General features: G+C 41.4%; 1 protein-coding gene across 2 annotated transcripts in view; it reads right to left on the minus strand.

Annotated features, from left to right (window-relative positions):
- Positions 1-25,538, minus strand: part of nrp2b (neuropilin 2b) — a 78,095-nt gene that overhangs the window by 10,006 nt on the left and 42,551 nt on the right. For both annotated transcript variants that reach the window (XM_017470481.3, XM_017470482.3), the window contains exons 8-14: positions 20,466-20,610; positions 18,876-19,225; positions 18,284-18,428; positions 7,430-7,507; positions 5,150-5,293; positions 1,365-1,630; positions 57-153 (exon numbers count right to left, since the gene is read on the minus strand). In XM_017470481.3, the coding sequence (XP_017325970.2) occupies positions 57-153; positions 1,365-1,630; positions 5,150-5,293; positions 7,430-7,507; positions 18,284-18,428; positions 18,876-19,225; positions 20,466-20,610 (1,225 nt within the window). The remainder of the gene's footprint in view (positions 1-56; positions 154-1,364; positions 1,631-5,149; positions 5,294-7,429; positions 7,508-18,283; positions 18,429-18,875; positions 19,226-20,465; positions 20,611-25,538) is intronic.

Raw genomic sequence — 25,538 nt, forward strand, 5'->3', positions numbered from 1 at the left:
AGAATATGGAGGGGAAAAAAGAGGGGAAGAAAGGGGAACGGCCACGTCGGACTTACCGATGCACTGTTCCAGCTCTGTGCTAGAACTCATGTGGATATTGTCGATCCAGATGTGGCCTAGGCTGCCGTGCTCAAACAAGCCCTCGATGACAACCTGATAGAGCAAATAGTATCAATAACTTATAAGATATATTGTGGTATTAGTATTCTACTGAACATGAGAATATGTATTTATAATAATGTATACATTCTATACTATGACATACTTGTTACACTCTAGACCGTGTTGTTTTGTTAATTAGTATTAAATTGTATATTAATATTAAAATCTTATTTTAACTTATATAATGTGTTTTTTTTCAACACGATTTATAATTGAGGTCTTGAGATGCAAAGTGCGCAGAGTAGAGGTGTAAGAGCCAAAGAAAGATGGATTGATTTATTTATTTTAAAATGATGTGCGGGTCGGCATTTTAAGGGTTGGTTAAGTGTTCACGGAAGAGGTGGGTCTTTAGCAGTTTTTTGAAGATAGTGACAGATTCTGCGGTCCGGATTGAGGTTGGAAGTTCATTCTACCACTGAGGAACAGTTAGTTAGAAGGTTCTGGAAAGGGACTTTGAGCTACGTTGAGTAGGCACTAGTAAGCATCGGTCGTTAACGATCGCAGGTTGCGTGAGGGAACGTAAGCCTTCAGGAGAGAGTTGAGGGAGGGCGGTGCTGTTCCAGACAAGGTCTTGTACGTGAGCATCAAGGCCTTGAATTTGATACGGGCGGCTACAGGAAGCCAGTGGAGGGAGATGAAGAGGGGTGTGACATGGCATCCTTTGGGCTGGTTCAAACCCTTTAAACTCCTAGGATTCTTCAATGGGTCCAGTCATACATTCTTTCCTCTCATAATTACAAACCTTTCCTATTAGTTTCACTCTAGTTACTGAATAATTCATAGCAGTTACTGAATAGTATGCTTAGTATGCATATATGATGAATAAGGAGATTGCAAGATTAAGGTGTCATTAATGGTCTACATGTAAAAAGGAAGCACTTTATCTGGTTGAACGTAAGACGAGGAAATTCAAGTTATAATCGAGAGTGCTGCAAAAAATGTATGAATGTAAATGTAAAACGAATGAAAATGTACATTAATTAGCGCCAGAGTGAACTTTATTGAATCCTGACACTCAGCTCTCAATTACTAATTACTCGTTCATTCGTACAATAATGTGGAATTATACTTTCGGGATAAAGCATCAGCTAATGCCAACACTTGATAATGAGAAACCAAAAGAGCTCAAACAGTCTCACACCTCCTGTCTGAGTGATGAATCAGGACTGTGAGGAAGGAGCTGACAGACTACATCTCCTCACCTGGTACTCCTTAGGGGACTGAGGTAGGATGGTTCGTCCTTCTCTCCACTTGTGGTCATGGTCTGCTTTCAGAGTCCAGAGCAGGGTCTCGTCCTGATTGTCGTTGCGAATCAGGACCTGCAGCCTTCCCTGAGCCTCTCCTGAGAGCTGGTAGCGGAAAAGCAGGCAGAGCGGCCCTTGCTCGGGTCCCACCACGGGGCTCAAAAGCTTCGCACGCTTATGCTCAGTCTTAAGACCCGCCTCCAGGTACAGGAAGCTGCCGTAATCTGCAAAGGATGAGGATTGAGAAGGAGGTTAATGATAGAAGTGAGCGGACAATAAATTCATTGCTGCCTGACCTTGTGTTTGTGAACGAGACAGATTATTTCTGTGCACCCAATGAATGCTGATGTCTGCCACCTTTTTTGCATCTCTCAGCTCCCTGTAGCTCTCTGTGTGCAGTCTGAGAGGGTGTGAAAAGATTTGGCAGGGTCTGAACATGTGAACCCTCAGGACAGTCGGCAGGCCACAACTAATTGCACACAACCTGACTCATTAAAGTAAGACTGATGATTGCAAATGCAAACTTGTGTAACTTGTACATCACACACAGACACCAGTACCGCATAATAATGACTAAACCTAAGAATCTTGCTTATTTTGCTCAAAATAAAAATAACAATCATTTCTTACAATTATTCGTGCAATTTAGGCACTGACAAGTGTTATGCCTGTTATTATTTTACCATTTCAAATCAAGCTAATGGTAAATCTCTTCTTCCATGGTGCATTATAAAGCCGTATTTCTTCAAGTGTACACATTTTTCAACCAAACAACAGTCCTTAGACTGTCCCAAAAAGTTAAAACACACCAATATGACAACTAGGTAATATTATCCAAGAATTACTACAAAAATATGATTTATTGTGCAGCATAAGTATGTATAATGATGTGTGTTGAATAGAAGATGATCTTATTCCCCTTATTGCAATCCTATCTGAATGTGCAGCAGAGGATCTTTCCACTGGAGGAGTTGCATTAAGCCTCATGGTCTGCTGACAGAGCAACACAGTGGTCCTCTCACCACCTGAGGGCTGTGGAGCACCAATAAGAAGTGTCACAGTATCTTTTATTTGCAGCTCGACCGCTATCATCCCCACATCTGCACTAAACAGATCACGAGCTACAGAGTGCTGCCATCTCTATATTTAGGCCTCTTTGTGTCTCAGCATGGCTCAGTGAGTAGAACAACACTACAGTTTAGGAACTATTTAAATGAACGATCGTGCTGTATCTCCTCATCTGTCAGCAGAGGAAATATGAATTCTACACTAATAAGAACTGCTGCTATTGCTTTTATTCAGCGTAATACACTCGGGAAAGCGCTGATGTCAATTCAGTGAGAAAAGGCTCCAAAAGAATAAAAAATAAAAATAGCTGGGCAATAATCAACATTTTTATCAATAACAACAATACCTTTGTTTTATTGATGCTATTTCTAAAGAAATCTGTTTGACTTTAACTTCTAGCAACCAATCTTGGCAATTCCAACAGGAGGAACAGGTGTGACTGGTTTAGTGTAGCCACCAATGAAAAAGGAGAAGGGGTGGGACTTATACACCTTCAGTTAAATAAACAGTGCATGATTGGTCTAGTGTTAGTCATATAAATGAACTGAAGCCGTTAACTTTACTACTTACTGCAGTGAGCTTTGTTGATGCACGTGGTGCTGTGTAATCTGCACACTTTTTGCACTTAAAAATCTATTTTAAAAATGATGTTCTATATATGTTTAAATAAACATGTTTAAATTTAATGTGTCAGAATTTTTTTTTAAAAAAGTCATCACATAGTAACAGTAATTGTTGCTAAGGCACTTTGCTTACATACAACCCCAATTCCAAAAAAAGTTGGGACACTGTGTAAAATGTAAATCGATGTTAATAAAAACAGAATGCATTGATTTGATTCTCTGACAGCTTGCACATCTGGAAAGGCATCATCAATGCTGAAAGGTATATACAGGTTTTAGAGCAACATATGCTTCCATCTAGATTCCATCCCATCTTTACTTCTGAGAGACTCTGCCTCCCTAAGATACTCTTTTTATACCCAATCATGTTACTGACTTGTTGCCAAGTAACCTAATTAGTTACAAAATGTTCCTCCAGCTGTTTCTTTTTAGTAACAATTACTTTTCCAGCCTTTTGTTGCCCCGTCCAGCTTTTTTGAGACGTGTTGTGGCCATCAAATTCAAAATTACCTTTTTTTTTTTTCGCCTTAAAATGGTAGATTTCCTCAGTTTAAACATTTGATATGTTTCCTATGATCTATTGTGACTAACATTTGGGTTTATGAGATCTGCAAATCATTGCATTCTGTTTTTATTTACATTTTACACAGCATCCCATCTTGTTTGGAATTGGGGTTGTATTTATGAAACTAATCTTTTAAACTGTCCAGCTCTGGAAACTTTGGAACAAGAAAGTAGTAAGAGAGAAATCTTTTCTACTTTAAAAGAGACCATAATATGGTATTTATATCCCTTATCCTTGCTGTAGAGCTGAATCTTAAACAATTTAAATAGCTTTACCCCTGAACCCTATTACACTTGTCAAATTCTTTTCTTACAATAACTGCAATAGGTGTGAGTAACCTACAGGGTGTCTAATCAATAAGGATCACTGCTTTATATCCTGGCAATAAGAATGAATTAGCCATTTTTAAAGGAGCTTTACTGTAATTGGGTGGTTATTTAGCACAGTGATGTGCCTATAGAGAAGGAGCGGCGCAGGACAGGCAGGTCGATGAGCATCATTACAACGTTCCAGTGAAATTAATTAAGCTGGAGGAACGTGTGCCCTCTCACCTCTACTCTTCTTCTAGATACAACGTGAGGGTCTGAGAACACGCCTAAAGAGTTCATGAATCATTATGTGAATAGAAACAGGTTGAGGCCTTCGTTTGGAAAAGGTTTGCAATGTAAAGTGACTCCTCCCCCATGAGGAAAGAGGGAGGAAAGAAAAGAGAGAGAAGGGAGGATACTGATAGGAAGGAGGAATGGGAGAAGATCTGATTTTGTAATGTTTTTAACAGAAGAGAATTCTTTCCTATCAGTTTCTGATTCTGTCATTAAATACATTCACAGATGGAAAAACAGAGCTAGCATTCTGACACGGGAGGTCCTTGAGAGCAGGGGATATGCGTATGTATATATGTGTGTGTGTGTGTGTGTGTGTGTGTGTGACTTCGATGGTTTACATGAAGAGCTTGCCCTTTTGCTTCAAGTGGGATAAAATATGACAAGAGCTCTTTAAACAGGAGAGAAGTTGTGATAAAGTGACAAGAACTATTTTCAGACCTCAGCTATCACAATAATTACTCTTCAGGAATAACACAGGCCGCTGAAGCATAGTGTGTGCATGTGTGTAGTTTTTGCAAGGGCAAATGAAAGTCTTTATGAGTCACTGTGCGTGCTGTTATTTATTGCTCGTCTACTTCCTTTACCTGCGGCCACACTAAATTAGATACACAGCCCTGGCTTTTAGGCACATCGCAGGTTTCTGTTCATACTGCTTCCTATCAATTATGATCAAATCTAATTATAGATAATCTCTAAGTATGATAGACATGTAGCCAATTGCCAGTGCAGGATATCGTTTCATTAGGTCTGTATCAAAGATGGAAAGTGCAATAAGTGCACCAAATACATGGACACTTAATATAATGTTAATGTTCTGGGATTTATTTGTAACGGGATGTTGCACGTGTATAGGGTTGCTCTGTAAGTGAAAGATTTCCATACCGTCAGCTCCCAGGGGCAGGTCCAGACCAGGACTGGAGGGGCTATGCAGAGCCCAGTTCACATCACCTGTGGGGTCATGGGTCCAGCCGCACATATTTTGCTCAAAATCACACAATCCACCCAGAGAAGACACGGAGCTGGGAGCTAGAAAAAGGAGGAGAGAAATAAGGAGCAGAGAAACAGAAACAGGTTACACTCATTACCTTCAGAAAACCCATTTCCTGCCCTCTAAATTATACAATTATTCAAAAGTGCACACTCACTCTCACACACACACACACACACACACTCACACACACACACACACACACACTATTTCTCTCTCTTTCACAGCTTTGATCAATGCCCGCTGCTTCTAACCGATGAAATCCATATTCCCGTTCCAGAAACTGAACTTAACAGGCCCTGAGAGGAATGATGCTCTCTCTCTATCTCTCTCTCTATCTCTCTCGTTCTTTTTCGTAATGTTGCTTAAGACAGGAGTTCTTCAGGGATTCTTCTCATATAACCAGGTGCGTCACAATTGTACTATTCATTCTTTAATGATGTTACAGTGGTGGAGATCAGCATGAGCTGCATTTATAGTTATAATCAACTTATTATAGATAACTTCAATAGCCTTTATTTATTTGAACTTGAACTGCCATTTTAATCAAAGTTAATATGATAAAATAATAAAATAAATATAGCAAATATGATACAAAATGATTCAAATATATATTTTAACACACGGCACCTGGTTTGGGTGGAAATCTCAGAAATAAAACGCTATAATAATAATAATAATAATAATAATAATAATGGCAGAAATTTACCTATAATGTGGCTAATATGCTAATAGTGGAACTATATACTTAAAAGTAACCTGTGCTGCAATCATTAGCAGATTTGTAATTTTTTTTTTTTAACACTGTATGAGATTTCCTGTTGACCATCAGTCACTAGTTTAAATGTGTATAAAGTGTGTGTTTGCTAAAACCTTTAAGATACTGACATGTATATCTGAAGTGAAGTTCTCCAATTAAACTACGGAACTGTATAAATACCCAGCTTATGTCATTCCTATTCCTAGTTTCTCTCTCAAGTCGCTGTCAGCACTTCCTCTCCGGTGGCCCACTGCATGCTTGTTCCAAATAAACACATTGCTGTGTCGTTAAAAAGCTAATCTGGCTGCCACTCCAGTTATTTCTGTGCTCACTGTGAATGCTGACGTGCACCGCCTTTTTTCCCCCCATCTCTCAGCTCCTATCAGCTCTAGATGCAGTCTGAGAGGGTGTGAAAAAGTTTGGCAGGGTCTGAGCATGTCAACACGCGGTAGCCACAACTCCCACAAAGACATATTGTGCAAATGATTATCTACAATAAGTCTAATTACAGCATATGGATATTTGAGAAACTTTTTACAGATTATGTATATTCAACCGTAATTATAAATTTATGTATGCAGATGGATATTTTACAAAAAAGAGTATCTTATGGCTCACCGTGCACACCGTGAAGAGTGCAGAGGCGGATTACATATCTGCAGGTAGAGTTATTATGTGGCTCTTCTGAACTAGGCAGAGTGAGCGAAAGAGAATATGAGAGGGATCTAAGCCAAGCAGAGCCACACTGGTCTCATCTATATGGAGCTGTGCGCCAGCCCTCCATCAGCAATCAATCCAAACACAGGCCACAAACACTGCCAGGCTGCTTAGCATAATGTTAGCACCCCTGCTGCATACGACACATAAGTCTCCACAAACGTAGGCGCAATCTATTATTATCATGGGGGCAACACAGGCAGTTCTGCAGCAGTGATTTTAAAGTGTACTGTAAACAAAAGTCCAAAATGATGCAGTACTCCCTATTTCCTTCAAACAGCAACGTGCATAAATGGGTGTGTCATATCCTCTTTCCTGAATCCCCTGAATAGTCTACGCTTACAGAATGAAAAAAGGTCCCGAAACTAATGCACTCTATAAGGAACAGGATGTGTTTCGGGACATATGGTTGTGTACTGCTATGCATTTAATCATCCAAAACACCCAGAAATGAGTAAGCATACACACAAACATGCACACACTCACAACAGAAATGATGAACTCGTTCTTCAGTGTCGGGCTCGTACATGTATTGTACAGAACATTATAAGTGATAACATTTATTGATAGCTCTAATGAGGAGAGTTCAGTGCATGCTGAGAACTCCCGCAGTCCCACTCAGCACTTTGGCAAATTTATCCTAGATGAAAATACAAGCACTGGAGTGTTCTGACTGGTTGATTTGCCTGCAACTCACCTGGTATCCTCTGAGCTGTGGTGGTTTCTTCTTGCTGGGCCAGAGTCGGGGTGGCTATGTCGGCAGTAGTGGTGGATTCTGAGACAGAGAGAAGGAACACATTTGGTGAAGATGCTCTGGGTGAAAACGGAAATAAAGGGAGCACTCGACTCATGGCCAGAGAATAACCTTCAGAACTTTACACTGCTGATAAATGAGTGTACTGTAGCCTCAGATATCATCCTATACACCTGGCAAGGTTTAATACCGGGTTATACATGAGAAGCTTAACTTCTACAGTAAAGAATATCTCTCGTACACACACACACACACACACACACACACAGATGGCTCCTGCTGCCACTGATGAATGTTCTAGCTTCAAGGACCTTGGAGTAGTAGTATTATTACACACACACACAAACAAACATGGGGAAAAATCACATGATGATACACACAAAGGAGGGAAAAAATTATTGCTCAAAAATACCCTGAGTAAAACACACGCACACAGCTGGAAATCAATTCAAAGCACACAGCCCTCTGCAAGTGGTTAGTGAACGCTAATGCAGGATTAAACCAGCTCTTATTGGCTGAGTCGGAGGGGAGAGAGATAGGAGAGAATGGGAGATAGAGATGGCGAACGGGTGATGTAATTAAGCAGAAGGTTGAAGCTGAGTTTGAGTAGCATGAAAGAACACTGCTTCTTCCTTCTTAATCCTCTTTACATCACTATGCCAGTCTGCAATCGTTCCCCATCCCACCCCCCACCTCCCACACAATTACTGACAGACCTCCAAAAGAGCCTTACACCATTAGTGCCAGCCTTACAGCTTTACCCCATTACTGCCAGCTTTATAGGTTTACCTCCATCACAGCACCTGAGGCTGCGGCGTAAACCCACATCAGCTCTTTTTATGGATCAGCAAAACCTGCCACCACAACCAAGCCGCTGCCTCTCCATCTCTCTTTCTTTTCCATGAGTCAGCATGGATCATTAAACTCTCTTTAGCCACTTTCAAACACGCACATTTACACAGGAATTCAACTGTAAATAATCGCAAAGGGGTTAACTGTGAGTGCAAGTTAAAATCCCGAGAAGATTGACACTGCAAAGTAGAATTTACAGGAAATTACACATTACCAGGAAGCGGATATATTATTGAAAGAGAGGATTACGTCTTGATGACTGTTTATTCGACGACCTGCTGAAATCTTTTGAGGTGGCTGGTTTAAATCATTAGCATAATGAAGCGACAAAAGGACGAAGCAAAGAATAAGAAGAACAATGGAAATGTCATGGGATTTGGTATACGTCACATCCAGTATAACAAGACTTGCATGAAAACGTGAACCTGTGCATCCTGGCATGCCAATGTCATGCATCCATGAACTAAACATTCGGTGTGAAGACACTAAGTTTTATGTTTTTCAGCAAAGAATTCATCACTGATAAAGGTTCACATCCTCATCGCTCTTTACTCAAGCCTCTTTTACTCATTCCTCATCTTTTAAAGTATGTGGCAAAACATGACATTAATGCAGGCGCATAAAACATCCAGTTCGACATCCAGTCGCTATTAGAGCGCACTATTTTAAATCAGTCCCACCATCGTTCATGCTTTCAGACACAGAAAAACAAGCAGGTAAGTGACTAATGATTGTCAGCTCTTAGTTTCATTAGTGTCATTACTCTTTACAATTCACTGCTTAATTGGCAAATACGTGAGCAGCACTAGTAATCCAGCTGGCACTTCTGGGGAACATGAAAAGAGAGGGCAGCTATGTAAATATATTATTAATATCTATAAGCAGGAGGGGACATGAAAGAGAAGCCCCAGCTGATTGGGTTTCTCACATTAAAGTCCATTAATTTGTTGCCCTTTACAAATGCAATTAACCCACAGCAAGAGCGGCATCTTGGGGAAGTGAGCTCAAACGCATGCAAACACACACACAGACATGCACACATGAACGTACTCTTCCTCTCTCCTTTTGTAATTAGTAAGGGCAAGTGTGCGGTGTCATACACGCCCCCTGTAGGATTCTCATCCCCCTGTCCCCTCTTTGTGTAAAGGTCACCTGTATTCAGAGTATAAACACACTGTGCCTGTCAGTGGTGTCAGGAGAACACTAGCCTCGAGAAAGACAGCCATGACAGACCTATTGCTTATAATGAAAATACAGCTAGGACTGTTTTTTTTTTTTTTTTTTAACAGACAGCTTATCAACAACAAGCACAACGTACATCTTAGACATCTTAGCTATTACAAGTACAGTTGACTCATACGGTAGAATTTCAGACTGATGCAACATCTACCAGCATCACCTTGCTCCAGTTTTCTATTCAGCTTTGAACTGTGGACTCCACATAACTGTGTGTACATGACCTGTTTGCTTCACACCAACTGCTCTGGCAAATATACTTATAGCTGTAGAGTGGAATATAAACATCATATTTCATGTGAGTAATGCAGAACACGCTCTGCCATCATGAAAACTTTCCACCCTTTTCAGAAGTTTTCGTCGTAGTTTGCTGAGACATTTCGGGGTCATTTTCTGTTAATGTTCATATGGTTCAAATCAAGTACAATATAATGCTTACTTATAACTTGAACTGTCTTGAACTGTTTTGCTTTGTCATCAAAATCACGTCAGACCAGAGGGTGAGTGAAAATTTTTTAAAAGTCTGATGGTAAAAAAACAGAAAATCTACAGTGACACGTGTGTGAGGCTTAGTTTTCATGTGTGGACTGACTGATAGTGTGGTCATCCTTGCTCATGCAGTGGCTTAGATGTTGTTCAGCCATCCCATCCTGAGATGGGGTAACAGCATTAACCCTCAGCGAACCTCTTTGCTTCCATGGCTATTGACAGCTCTTTCTGAGCAAGAGAGGGAAAAAGGTTTTCAATTATGTAGAAACCTTCGAGTAAATCTGCTCCTCTGGCAAGCTGGAAGACAGGCAGAGAGAGAAACATTCGATGCCTGTGTGCAGATTCTGGCAGCAAATGCTGCATGACCGAATAATCTGTTCTGTTCCCAGGAAAAAGTGCAGACCAATCAGGTCAGCAGATGAAGAGTGGTACTGAAAATCAGAAACTGATGTATAAATAGAGGTAAACAATAACAGAGACAAGTGTGTGTGAGAGGGTATGACAGTTCACCTGCAAGAGATTTGGGAAAATGCACATGCACACACACAAACACACACACACACACATAATTAAGCACTAAACAAGAGAGAGACAAAGCTTCTTGGTCTCCAGGAGTCAATAACAAACAAATTTCCAAATGCACCAAGCCAATTAAAACATTCATATCTAATTAATTTCCAGACAAAACATGGCTGGTGTTTTGGAACGTTGACTTTATATTAGTATTTGTTTTTCCTCAAGGAGGTCATTGTCTTGGATTCTTCTAACGGACTGCAACCTTCACATACATAAAGAGACACACACGCACATGTTTGTCTTGCTATCCTTCTAAGGACCTTCAACTGGCATAATGCAGTTAATTAATGCTAGGTTACACCTAAATCTCATACACACCTGAACTTCAGAACCCAAAAAGAAACATTCTGGCTTTTAAGTTTTGTTTTAAATATCACTTTTTAAAAATTCAACTTTTTCTAAACAAGACATTGTCCTCTTGGGGACCAGCCAAATATCTCAACATGGCCAAAACTGTCAGATATTACTATCCTTGTGGGGACATTTGGTCCCCACCAAGGTATAAAAAAACATGCCCCCAACACACACACACACAAACACACTCAGAAAGGGAGAGAGCTGGCAGGCATGCTTGTTTGGGCTGTGATAAGGACTTTGCCCAAGAGCCAAGAAAACACAACAGCACATCATCACCAGGTGATAAATATCATCTCCAAGAACATTTGAAAAACAGACTATTGATATTCATATTACACCGAGAGAAGAGAGAGATACTTTCCCTCCAAGATACAGAGATACAAACAACAGCACCAATATCCCAAACACATTCTGTTGAGGCCAGCAGCCAAAACACAACAACACGGACGGATAAAAAAAAAAAATGATATAACTAATGGAGAATGTATGAGGAATACACATGGGGTGAAAAATGTGTCTTTTGCGAAGAATCTCGTGTTTTTGTTCTGCTTCGATTCATACGGCTGTGAACAGACAGCGTGTACAGAAAGTCTGCTGAACCAGAGTGTGTGTATGTGTGTGTAAGCCTGGGCCAGAAGCTAGTGCCCAGACCTAAACAGAAACATGTGTAAGAAAACTTCAAAGAGTCAAAGCAAACTGAAGGACAGGGTCTGATGACTCCCACACCTACTCCTCTCATACAGAGATATGGACAGGGAGTGGGAGAGTTTTAATCTTCACCATGACGTCCTCATAGTTTTACTGCCGAACTCGAAAGATGGTTCTCATGAGTTATTTTAGGAGTGGCGTGGTGGCGCAGCAGGTAGAACTGCTGCATCACAGCTCCAGAGTCCTCGCTTTGATCCTTAGCTCAGGTTACTGTCGGGGTGGAATTCTGCATGTGGGTTTCTTCACGGTTCTCCGGTTTCCTCCCACCTCCCAAAAACATTCCATTAAGTGAACTGGCTACTCTAAACAACATCTCCTAAACATGCTCCTAAATTGTCCCATACAGGGTGAAGTCTCGCCTTGTGCCCAGCATTCCAGGGGTATGCTCCGGATCCACCCAAACCGTGCCCAAGCAGTTACTGAAGATAAATGTGCAGAAAAACAAAAAACAAAAAAAAACAAAACCATATTTACTTTTCATAACAGGAGAACGATCCTTGGCAGAGAGGAGCACAGTGATTGCAACATGATTAAATCTTACGGACTTTTCCACCATCGGATAAGCCCCTTGGATAACTAAAAAATGTTTTCGAGATTATAACATCAGTCAGATTTACTTCTGGGAGACTTTCACAGGACTAGAAGGTACTAAACTAAACAATACTCACTCTGTCATTGACTGACAGCTAGAGCTGGCCACCCACACACGTGGGAATGATCAGAGCTCTCTATGTGTTATATCTGATAGTTATACACTCCCATTCTTTCCTTACTGTATCTCTCTCTTTGCTGTGACACTGTTTATTTCTTCACAGCGGGTTTAAGCATGATGGCTGGGCAAGACATTAAGCGTACAGAAGCGTGGCCTTCTGAACTTCGCAAAACAAGGACATGATAGAGAACTCTTTGTTTTGCAGTGTCTATCAGCAGCTCCTGTAGAGGTCAGTGTTTTCTCTGTCTCATCTCACCCACCAGTACAGGCAACTGTGGCCGGTCATGGTGTGGAGGCTGCTGATTAATAATGGAGAAACCAGTCAGATTGAAATAGTCCAAAGTCCTTCTGTGTGTCTTTCACATTTTCATACTCAGAAGTGGTTCTGAGGGGCTTTACTTATTCATCTATTCATTATATCTGTCCCTCCCGCAATCATGTCCCCCGGCTCTCCCCATGTTTCTCCTTGGAAGAGGCAGACGGCCTTAAACCAGGTGAGTGCTCTCAGGATTGACTGCTTCTCTCACTTTGTATGTGTATGTGAGTTTTCACTGTGTATCAGTGTGAATGTTCAGAGTGGCTTACTATACACTGTAGTGTTTATAAGTGTGTGTCTATACTGTAAGTTGTTTATAAGCAGAAGCGTTCAAATTCACAGAAGTTCACAGATGGAGACTATTTGAATTTTGAGAAATTATGTTTTCGCAGGCAACAAAAAAAAACTGCTGAAAGTTTAAGGTCCGATGTTCTAATTTCAAAATAAGCAAATTCCATACTTTATTTTCAAATATATTTCTTAAGGTGTGTCCCAAATCGCATACTTATGCGCTGTTCTACGCCATTTTGAAGTATAAATAGTGTGAGTAGTGTGCTCAGACTGAAAATTCCAACAAGAGGAAGTGCACTTCAAATACCCGGATGATGCGCTAATTCACCCGAAAAAAGAAAGAAAAAAAAAAAAGAAGTGTGGAACGTTGGACACTTCATGCACTCTGAATTAAAGGGCCAGTACACCGTTGGAACATTTAAATGAAGATGAGTTGACAAAAATATAGTATATATATTGCACAGAAAAATATATGTAGAGTAATATATTTCATATCCAGTTAATGTTAATATATAAAAAAGTTGATATGATATATTACCAGTTTGATGTTCAATGAAGTAGAAATGCTTTTGTTTGTAGTGAGTGAATGTGAGACTAACAGGAGGTTTTTTAGAATTCAGTCAATGTTAATATGAATTAATAACATTCAATAAGTTAAGAAATCTTACTTTAATCTTCAGAATTGAGTTCATGTGTTAATGTTAATGTGAGTAATGTGTTTTCTGTTTATGAGACCAGTTACTGTTAAAAACAACTTGTTGAAATGCAGAGAATAAAGTTTTTATTTGCATTTATTTCAGAATTGTGGAATTAATTATTATTCATTTAAAAGAAGGCATAAAAGGCAGAACTATCAGTATCGGCCGATATCACTCTGAATAATCGGTTATCGGTAGAGAAATTTAGTATCGGTGCATCTCTACTATTTAGGCTTTAACAGTCTAAAACTCCAGGATGTTAGTGTGCAGGGGAAGCCACTGAAGCTTATATAAGACTACATTAGTTTTAGTATTCCTTAAAGTTTGTGAAGATTCCAGGAAGTAACTGCAGTGTACTTCAGTACAGCTAGTGAATGTATCAAAAGTTAAGCACAGTGCACAAAGTTTCCAGAGAAGCAGGGCATGTCAGGCAAAAATCCTTTATTAGCTGTGCAAGCAAAGTGCTACAGCATTTAGATGCATCTGAATACTAAAGCTAATGAAATCTTTAAAGTATTTTGACAGCCCTACTCTGGACAGTATGCTTCCATCAGCCAGGTTATGGCTATAATAGTAGCAGCAGATGTGTGTGAGGTACATCATGCTGTTCGGTGGAGTGAAACTGAGTTAGTCCTCTGAATATTTAACATCTCTCATTCTGTCTCTGATTCTTCACCCGGAACAAGAGGCGCCATGTGCTGTCCACTCAGCACTGTCCTCTGTCCCCCTCATGTCTTCACACTTCTGGCTGCTTAAGCAAGCAGAACTTCTTTAAAAAAAACAACAGATCGGTCATGCTAGAGTGCTCTGGAGTGTTACATTCACTGTGCTGAGAGGCATACTAATAATAACATACGCTTTCGATGGCCTCTGTTGTTGAACTAGAGATTTGAGGAGACGTGAAGCAGAATTGTAGCTGCAAATAACAGACAGGAAAATATGCAAGAGACTAATTATTTATATCAGTGTCACACTGTGTGTTCGTGTGAAGGAGTGGGTGAGGAGAGTGTGGGATTATATACATGCATGTGTTTGTGTGTGCGCGCGTGTGTGTTTGCGTGCGTGTGTGTGTTAAACAAACAGTAAAAAGAAAGTACACAAAGTCCACATAAGTGGTTGCATATATGTAATCGAGAGTGAGAAAAAAGCATCGTGTGTGCGTGCGTGAGAATGTGTGTGTGTGTGCGTGTGCGTGTGCGTGTGTGTGTATAGAGTAGAGAGCTTATGGCTGGATTTGTAGGAGTGGGAAGGAGGAGACTGGACCCCCTGTGTGTCACACATCTGGTGCACAGACAGCCCTGCACAGCTTTATTACTCACTGAATCACTCACTCTACTGCCTCAACTGTACATACTACACTGTTCCACACAGTCACACACACACGCACGCACACACACACACACACACACACACACACACACACACACAGTGTAGTATACACTCACTTTAAAGCACACAACCACACCCTGTCTTCTATCCACAATATCCCTCAATCCCATGATGCCTTGCACAGCATATCTACAAAACATCTGTTAAAGTGCTAACTGAAGTGCTAACTTTGGAAGCATAGAAAAATAATATTACAACACGGTGACATTTTCACGCTGTTCTATTTTTGCAATGTGTGAGGATTAAAAATACGAGCATTTTTAATTATTTTAACAAGTCTTCCAGACAACAAAGTCGTCATGAACAACCTGGAAAGCTCTGAGTTCTAAATAAGCACCTCATTCACAAAGGAACTGAGAAATGTGCAAAAACATTAGCTAAAGCTAACTAACAAGAGCTTCATTCCTAATCTGTGCAAAAAAAAATTCTAGCTAGCATGATAATGACTGTGATGATGCAAACTAGCTGAATGCTAATATCAGCATCATACACTGATGCTAAAGTTAAAGTTTAGATTTGTTAGCAATTTAAGCTGTCTCGTGCTAAAAAAAATAACATATGACTTTACATATATAACTATAGCGAAATGCATTGAGTAGAAAGTAGAGAAATGTAGAAAATAAAAGTCAAATGTATTATCCATCCATCTTCTACCGTTTACTCCTTCTTCAGGGTTGCAGGGGAACCTGGAGCCTATCCCAGGGAGCATCGGGCACAAGGCGGGGTACACCCTGGAGAGGGTGCCAGTCCATCACAGGGCACACTCACATACACACTCACACACCCATTCATACACTACGGACACTTTAGACACACCAATCAGCCTACCATGCATGTCTTTGGACTGGGGGGAGGAAACCGGAGTACCCGGAGGAAACCCCCACAGCACAGGGAGAACATGCAAACTCCGCACACACAGCCCCAGCGGGAATCGAACCCCGGACCATGGAGGTGTGAGGTGAACGTGCTAACCACTAAGCCACCGTACCTTTATCGTCAATGATAGCAAAATTGTTCGGAACAATCCTCAAGCGTGCGCCGTCCCTGGATCATAAACAGCCAATCAAATGCCTTGATAAAGGAGTGTGCTACGTGTGACAAGCAAACCGCCAATAACAAGTTGCGTATCTGTGGGATTCGGGTTACGCCGTCGCCATGTGACATCACAACACGTACGAAAATGAGTTCAGAGCCTGCCGAGGAGATTGTGAATTAAAAAGAACGTCAGCTCACCAGAGTGGCAGCTTTTTTTTTGGTTTCTTTTCATCTGACCAACATCAGAACACCTCTGTGTGAAAGCTTTGCAAAAACAAACCCAACAACAACAAAAAAACGTCCTGGCCATGTACATAGAAACGAGCTGCGAGAGACTTGTAGTGCGCATGCGCAGCCATCCGCACATGTATACTGCGCGTGACTCTGAACAGCGGGCGAGGAAGAAATGCGATATTTTGCCGCTTTTTGTGTTTTGTGTTAAAATGTCGGCTCTGGGGAGCACAGCGAGTGTCCTCAGGGCAGGAGCTCGACTCGTCAGACGCGGACCTCAGCACAGTGTTATCCGGAAATAAGTGTTAAAGTGGAAGTTTTATACGAGGCTAGGCTAACTATGCTAACAGGCTGAGCACAGACCAGAGACCAGTTTGCCTCGATTGTTCTACGCTTCCACTCTTACACTGCACACATTTTGTAACATTTTATTTATTAAGTTCAAGAGTTTCTTTAACACTTGTTTATTTAATCTTTATACAAGGTATAAGAGAAGATGTTTGTTTAAATTCTATTTTGTTTTAAAATAGAATAACTGTTAAAGCTAAAATGATTTGCTGTTTGCCTTAATAAACTGGGTAAATAAAAACACAGTGGTTAAATTCAAACCTTTTTCTCTACTGGTCTTTATTTAAAAAATGTTTAAATTAATCAATAATTATCGATACCGAATGATATGAAACATTATATCGTGATAGATTTTTTTGCTGTACCATCCAGCCCTACCGACAAGCTTGAACAATTATGACAGAATCCTAGAGTTCTAGACAGCGTTGTGCTCATGTACTGCAATAACTACAGTATAAACCTCATGTTTATTATTCTGTCAGTTAGACTGAACAGAGCCCATGTTTAAACAGTGAACAAACTCACAAGACCACGACACTGAATTTGAATATTATTAGTCAAACAACAGCATAAGCTGCACAGACATCACTCTTAATACAGTGACACTGTGCTGTCTTGAGGTTCACCAATCATCACAAGTGTTACTCTTCAGTAGTGGCTGCTGATATATAACAGAAATCATCACAGATATTTATCTATATCTTCCAAACATAAGTTCCATATATCTCAGTTCGTACTGGATTTTGTTGGGTTTTTTTTTTATTGCTGTGGCCAAAAATGCTTGATTTTGCTGCGGCTTTTTAAAAACATGAGTTTTTTTTTTTTTAAAGATTTTTTTTAGATTTTTTTTTTTTTTTTTTTAGCAGAAAACAACTCAAATTGGCGAAATTGGCTTTGGCTGAATGCGTGTTGTGAGACGTCACATGACGCGTCTTGGCCCAAATTTGCATGAAATCTGTGGTCATTTTGAAATATGGAATATTGCAGTTTGCTTGATTTTGCATTACAGAGGATATATGATAAATACTGTGAATGCAGGCAGCCTGGATACAAATGTTCCCCCTCATCCACTCCCTGCACAGAGACAGTCTTGAGCCTCATGCTGGCAGTCCTCTCTGCCCTCTAGCTCTCTCTCTTTTTCTTTGTCACTGTGATAAAAACTTTTCTAAAGCTGGGCACTGCCCCAAGGCTCCACCTCAGGCACTCGAGCCCCTGTGCTCTTAGTAGCGATGTGGACACAGAGTCAGAGCGACAGGCTGTCGACGGCAGCCGCCGGGCTTTTCTTTATGGGCTGCGGCAGGCCCTGGGGGAAGTGGGCACCTGTCCATGCCACTGTTCATCATGCTGCGACAGGTGTAACATTCAGCATGGCAGAGCAGGAATAGGAAAAGAGGTGAAGGACAGCGGAACAGCCAAGTGGCCTTTTCAGCTACATGTGATACACTGAACGCCCAATACTTAAATTCAGCTCGGAAATGTTGTCTGGCATGGTGTCTGTCTTTACCCATTTCTGATATGTCATCTGTGATTGATCGGTGATGTCATGTGCATTTTCTAACCTGGCAGATCACATCCCAAGATCTCCATCCTCATCCCAATGCCAGGGGGCGACCATCTCTCCGGATACACCCTGATAAACTGTGTCACAATCTCATCAAAGCGGCGGATCTCCGGCGTGTCAAAGTGTGTGTTCCCTTCAAAAATCTGAAAAGCAGAAACAACATCGGGGATTTAATGGACAGACAGAAAAACGGAAAAAAACTCTTGGGGAATTCAGATTTAGGAGTGTCATGTGGCCTGAGGAGGAAGTTCAGCTAAAGAAGTTTTAATTAAACGCAACTGTAAATGATTTCACTGGAATGTTATCAACGCAGGCAGCATAACTGAGTATAATTGAATTCTGTTCTTAGAATGGATCGAGTAAAAGAGATGGCGTAAGTGTTGCGCTGCTGAGGGGAGCAAAAATGAATGAAATGGCCTTTACTTACTATTGATTCAGGAACGGAGAATACAGGAGACTATTAGCTGACTTGCTGTGGTAAATTTCCTATTACATATTAATAAACCGAGCCAGTGATGAGCGCATTCTTAAATGAAGTCAAGCTTTTAGTAGGATTAACACGAACCCCGGATCAGTGATTAATCCCTCACCTTGTGGTGGCCGGTCCTGGGGTCAAGGAAGTAGGTCCAGTCTTTCCCGTTCATGCTGTGCGCCAGGCGGTACTTTCTCACGAAGGCTCGGTTCTCGGCGCTGGTGCTGCCGTCGACGCCGCGTGCTCCCTGTGTGATGATCCCCCGCACTGTTTTTGGGACTCCGAGATCAACCTGCAGCCACTCCTCCCCGGCCACAGGCTGTGTGGGGTTGGGGTACCATCCAGAACGGCTCGCCACTAACCGAGCCGCACCCATGGAGCCGTGGATGTCCCGCATGGAGGACGCAGTGATCTGCGAATCGGGGAGTAGTCCTGAGAGCATTCCCTGCATCTCTGAACATGGAGCATCTGAACAAGAGAGAAACTGGATGAGTGAGGGTAAGAAAGGGGAGGATTGGCAGTTTATGACTTGAGGAATCAACATTTTCTTCTGCCAATGAAAAAATTGTAAATAATAAATAAACAGAAGTTTACGTGAATGTGAAGCGAATGTGTGAAGAAACATTAATGTCTGTGAGTGGGAGTTTATATGTACGTGGGTGGATGCTTTTTGTTTTCAGTGACCTATGACCTCAGGTGTTAGGAGGCTCATCCCAAAAGAGAGATGACTCCATTTAAGGGCAGCTAAAATACTAACACATAGCACTCTTCTCACTCCTACTCTTTAGCTGTTACTCTCTCCGAGCACCCATTTTCTGCCACAGGGCCAGGAAAAACAGATGATTCCAGAAATAAATGATTGATTGTAGCCTGTGGCGTAAAAACAGAACCAAAGTAAAATACGAATGAGACAAATGCAGAACACCCATCCTACACTATCTCGGTTGTATTCCACCCACACTCAGAAGAAAAAACAAAACATTAAAAGTTTGGAAATAATGCCAAGGCACTGAGTTGCTGTTTTCATGACTGTGTTTATGGGCTTGGCACTGTTCAGTTTAATCCAAGTTGGGTATCAGTCCTCTATAAGTTAGGGGGTGAGGGCACTTACTCGAACCGCTAAAAGCAGTCCGTTCTAGGCTACGTGCCCACAGGCGATGGCCCCTTTAGGACCAGAGCAGGACTAATACAGTAATGAGTTCCATGTTTATGTGTCATTTGTGTCAGTGTTGAAAAAGGCCCTGTCCCTAAAAGCGCATTTGTCCTGCTTACTGTCGATAAAAATAGGAGCGAATCGCTGCTTAACGCTATAATGATTTAGTGTGATGGAAATTTGTGATAGCATCAGCTCAAAAAAAGCAGCCCAACTCACGTCTGTGTCAGGGGAAACAAACAGAATTAGGGTGCTCTAATCTCCACATCTCCATAAATAGCCAAACTCAATTACATGGCCTGAATAGAGCAGATAAATACAGTGCTGAGTTCAGGTGACAGGGACAATGGCGACGTCTGGAACGATATTCATCATCTATTGTACACCCGAGGCAGCTGTTTGGTTTAGCGATGATGTTGGAAAGAGGAGAGAGGTACATGTTCATTACTCACAGAAGCCATTCCATAAACTGAGAGATAAGTTACAGAGGTTAAATCAAGACAACACCAACGGGCAAAAGCGTATTGTGTTTATGCACAGAGACTATATACACACCTGTGATCTGACAGCCATAGAGCTCGAAGCGCAAAGCGATCCCGTTCTTCCAAGTCTGGGGTCTGATTCGGACGAATCGAGCCAGGACGGGCTGAGGGATCCGGTTCAGGACCACTTCAGAGGGGTCCGTGTTGGCATGGAAAGTCTACAGAGAAGAAACAGAGAGGAGCAGATTAGCAACGAAGGATTTTTTTTTTTTTTTTTTTTTTTTTTAAATGCCCCGGTTGCAATGCAACGCCAGTAACACAAATAAACAGACACACAATCATACACACTGTAAACAAACATGTAATCAGCGGGCCTTTACTGTGGCCAGGAAAGATCATCTTGTTAATTGCTGGACAAACAGACACCCACTTCCACAGCCCTGTACACGCAGCTATGGCTTAAACATAAAGTGTTTATTCTACATGTCTGGATGAACGATTGAATTTTGACAAAAACACCATGGTGTGCGTATGAGTTTGTTACAAAGTCACACAGGCTCTCATATACACAGCTCTCATATACACAGCTCTCATATACACAGCCCATACACTTGGATATTTCACTCTTTCTAAATGTGTTCTTTATTGTTCTTCTGTTCTGTTTTGCATAGGTTATTACAGTTTACTATAATAAACTATTATATTATGTCATTTCTACATTTTCAACATTTTCCGCTACACTTCCTAGCAAAAGCTGGCCCTTACTGGCCAAATTCATGTGTTTAAACCAGAGGGTCCAGGGGTGGTGAGAGGAGACAAGATGACAAGTTCAGATAGCATATCACCATCTCCTTCTCACTCAGTCGTTCCTGTGTGTATGTGCCAGTCTCTGGCTGGTCTCAGGAGAGAGGAGGGAGAAAGATGAGAAGAAGCAGACCAGTGTAAGTTCTGCTTCATTGCACACACAGAAAGGCCAGACCCTGAGGACACGACCCACCTCAGGATCCAATGACTCCAGGGCCAGATGGCCTGGGACCGGCCCGAGTCAGACCTCAGTGTATTTGTGTAGGAAGCAAAGGAAGCAGGGTGAAACGGTAAGCCAATTGAAGGCGGAGGTTGAAGAAAAGCGAGACGTGAGGAGCTTTTCCTTGTCTACATTTGGCACAAACTCCCGATACATCATCAAATGAAAGAGAAGGAACTGAACCAAAGGCTTGTGGTCATTAATCACAGCGTAGATGGTTTGCTAAAAAGCATTAAAGGCGGCAAGGGTGAGGAAATGAGAGAGATGGGGGCAAGGAAGTCAGATATGGTTAGAGAATGCAAGAGATGAAAGAGTGAAAGCCAAAGAAAGGGAAAGAGGCTGGTGTACACACATTACAAACTACAGAACGCTGCACAGTAGTTGCTTCAAATTTGATGTATGTATACAGCTGACTACACCAACCCATCTTTTTTCAATCCCTGATTCTCTCATGCATGCAAACACACACTCACACACACATGCACAGTGAGTAAAAATTCTCTCAGAGTACGACAGTGAGAAGCTTTCTGCTTTTTTAATTTGTTTCATCTATGTGTGACCTTTCACCCCCTGTCTATATGTGAAGCATTTCACCACAGCATGGTCTGTACATGTGTGTATATGGACCAAGGGCAAATGGCATGTAATATATCACCTTAAAAGTATGAGCGAATACTATTTCTCACATTCCAGTCACACACACACACACGCACGCACACACACGCACACACCCTGCTTGGTAAAAAAAAAAAAAAAAGGAAAAAGAAATGCACTTATCACACACTGCTCACTCGGAAAGTTAAACATCTGTGGCCTCATAGGCACTGAGTTTCAGAGATATATGTTGAGAAACATAAAGTAAAGGGCACCTTCAGGTCTGAGCACAGGCAAACACAACCAGCTAGCGATAAGTATCATACAATTACTGCTCATACGGTGCATAAACCAGGACCTGCATACATTTTACCCATAATCAGCCTTGCTGTAAAATGGGAACTACAGTATAGAATCCTCAAGCCCAGCTAAATACACTGCTCAGTAACAGATTATTAACCACTGATATACGAATAAGAGGAGAAAAAAAAAAAACAATTAATGAAAATCTGTAAAAATGTGCAACAGGATTGGAAAGTCCAATTATCTGGAGGTCAAAATGAGACTGAAGAGCTATAATTTCCCTCTGGTTCTATAGATGGTAAGCCTGTCAAATTCCTTTAAAAATTGCATTCGAGTTTTAATTACATTAAAGATTTAGTACTGGAATGCAGTCAAATATTAATGAGACTACATTTTCATACTGGCACAGACAGCGCCAACATTACCAGTACGGCTATACTGTGCTCATATTGCATAAACCACTGAAGGGTTGCTTTGTTCTGCATGTATTGTTTATTTATTTACCCACATTACTATTTTCTTTTTGCTTTAATTAGCTAGCTTTTCCATTTCTTATGTGAAACAGGATTCAAGTAATAGTCGCCATCAGCGGCACATAGATGGACTAAATCTAACTTCATATTCACTAGTATGTAGGCTCACTGCATAGGCTATAACAGTCCCTCCAGGGTTGTGTGTTTTTTTTTTGTGTTAGCAGAAATTAACGCAAAATCGAGCAACCTCTGAAATATTTGGGGGAGCTTGCAATTTTTCAACATGATCAAGATTACAAGATTTGGGCCGTGACGTCATCACAACGCGCATTCAGCCAAAGCTCTTTTCAGTTCACGAATGTCGAACATGAGTACAGCTAAAAGGTCTCATTTAGCAACAAACATCACTGTGAAAGACTGTGCGAAACTATTTCATGCAACTGCAATTTCACCAATTCAAGTAGTTTTCCGCGAAAACAGCATAAAAAAGTTGTATCACAAATTTTGAACAAAGCCGCCGCAAAATGAGCAGTTTTTCCCGCAACGATCACAGTAAATCTCAGCGAAATCCTGTATGGTCTGGTATAACAAAAGAACCTACAAAGTGCAGTAGATGCCTAATAGAATGCCATTTGAGTTTCAGCCACAGAAATGACTGAGATAACTGCTCGTTGGAATTCATTAACTATTTTCTCTTTTAGCACGTTTTGGCCAAAATATTTAGAAAACACATTTCGATAGACTTACAACACATGACTGTAGCAGGTGGGGGTGTGGCTTAGAGGGAATCTGGAACCGGTTTTCAATGCCAAAGTAAAAATTGTGACTGGTGACGTGACACACATGTATTTATTATGTCGGATGCCCTATTTATGTTTTCTCTCTTTCTTTCAGAGTAGGAAGCGCTCTGTGTGTGTGTGTGTGTGTGTGTGTGCGTGCATGCGTGTGTGCGATTGTGAGCTAAGCAAAGCTGTCGCTGAGCTGGATAAGCACAGAGCAAACTGAAAAGCTATGCTCGTTGTTTGTTTTTAGTTTTACCTTACTGTCCTCTGACCGAGTCAACAGGCATGAACGTCAATAAATAATAGCTCATGCGCGTTCTTAACCTAGTGTGCTGGGTTCTATGAGAAGTGTGCTGCCGAGATTGTTAGTTACTAAAAGTGAATGTGGCAATGGAGATCCTGTGCCACTGGTTAAATAAATATTTGTCAAATTTGAGTAGTATTCAACCAGACAGCCTGGAATACAGCTGCCTACAGTAGAGCTGGTGTTCCTGATAGACTTACACATTTTTCTGCAATCTTACATTCCTGCACACACACACACACATCCATGCTTTTTGTTCACACTTTCTCACACACACCTGCCACTGCTCTCCTTGTACCAGCTTGGCCCCTGACTGCTGTTGCGTTGACAGACACACAGGTGCCTGTAGTGACAGACTCCCACGTCCTGAAACAGGAGAGCTGCTGTCAGGCCTTGCCGTGAGCCACCCGCCATCTACTGATCCGAGGCCACCATCACTCCCTCATTCTCTCTCCATCTATTACTCACTCCCTCACTCTCTCTCTTCACCCTATCAGTCTCTCTCTCTTTCTCTCTCCCATGATCTCTCTTGTTCGCTTTCTACCATGCCTCTTTGTTTGAGTTTGCCTCATGCACCCTACCCCTTCTATCTGTCTTTATCTCTCTTTCACACAGAACAGTCTCTGCAGTAGCTGTCACTCACACACTTCCTGTGCATAAGCACTACTGCTATAACAAATGGCTGCAGCACATCACTGTGACATTCGAAGGCTTCAGCTAAATTGCAATGGTGCATTAGCATGCGCTGCACATCTGGGATTCCTACCGGTCCTGCAGATATTATTCAATAGTAGATGACTAAGTAGTAGAAATAGATCCAATGCCTAGTGGCTTTATCAGGTTATTATCAATGTAAAAATGCAGGGTAGCCTACTTGCCTGCATGCACCTTAGCAAGTACTTCTTAAAAGGCTTAGGAAAGGGCATGGTTCACACAGCAGGCCAAATCTCATTTATTAACTCCGAGTGTTCGTTTAGCCAGTCTGATTTATGTGTTCAGACTGCGGTTGCAGGGTCGCTCGCAAAGAAAAGCCAGTTAGCTTACTACCAATATCACAATTTTGCCATGGATCACGATTTGTATCAGAGCAATTCCATGTCTCAGTGCTAACCATAGTCAGTGCAACAGTGACAAAAGCTAGATGGTTTTTAAGACAAAGAAAGAAGACACACATTCGTTGCTGAAGCCCGAGGTACAGTCAGTCCCTGACCTCCAGTTCACTGAACGCTGGAAAAATAACACATTACATCTGAAATCGGATTCCGATCTGAGTCAAACTCAGAAAGACTTGCCTGTCTAAACATAGCCACCATAGCTATGTAAGTGTGTAAGTATATTCAAGCAGATTTCTTGAAAAATCAGAGAACCATAACTTCATGTAGCTACTATGAATTGCACCTACTCTAACTGCAGCATTATTTTTGTCTCGGTGCCAACTTGAGACAAAGAGAACCTTACTGTACAGCACTTCTTTCCTTAAGTGATATTTTAGGAGACTAAAGGGAGAGCGAGTGTGTTGTAACTGTTACGAGGCCTACAGGTCTGAGTGTAATCCACAGCAGAGAGGGAAACAGAAGAGGAATTGAAAGCTAAGCCACCAACACTAATGCTGCTGCTAGGATATGCACATAACACACTGAGTGCACGCATACACACACACACACTA

Source organism: Ictalurus punctatus, chromosome 6 (assembly GCF_001660625.3).
Source record: "Ictalurus punctatus breed USDA103 chromosome 6, Coco_2.0, whole genome shotgun sequence".
NCBI classification, from domain to species: Eukaryota; Metazoa; Chordata; class Actinopteri; order Siluriformes; family Ictaluridae; genus Ictalurus; species Ictalurus punctatus.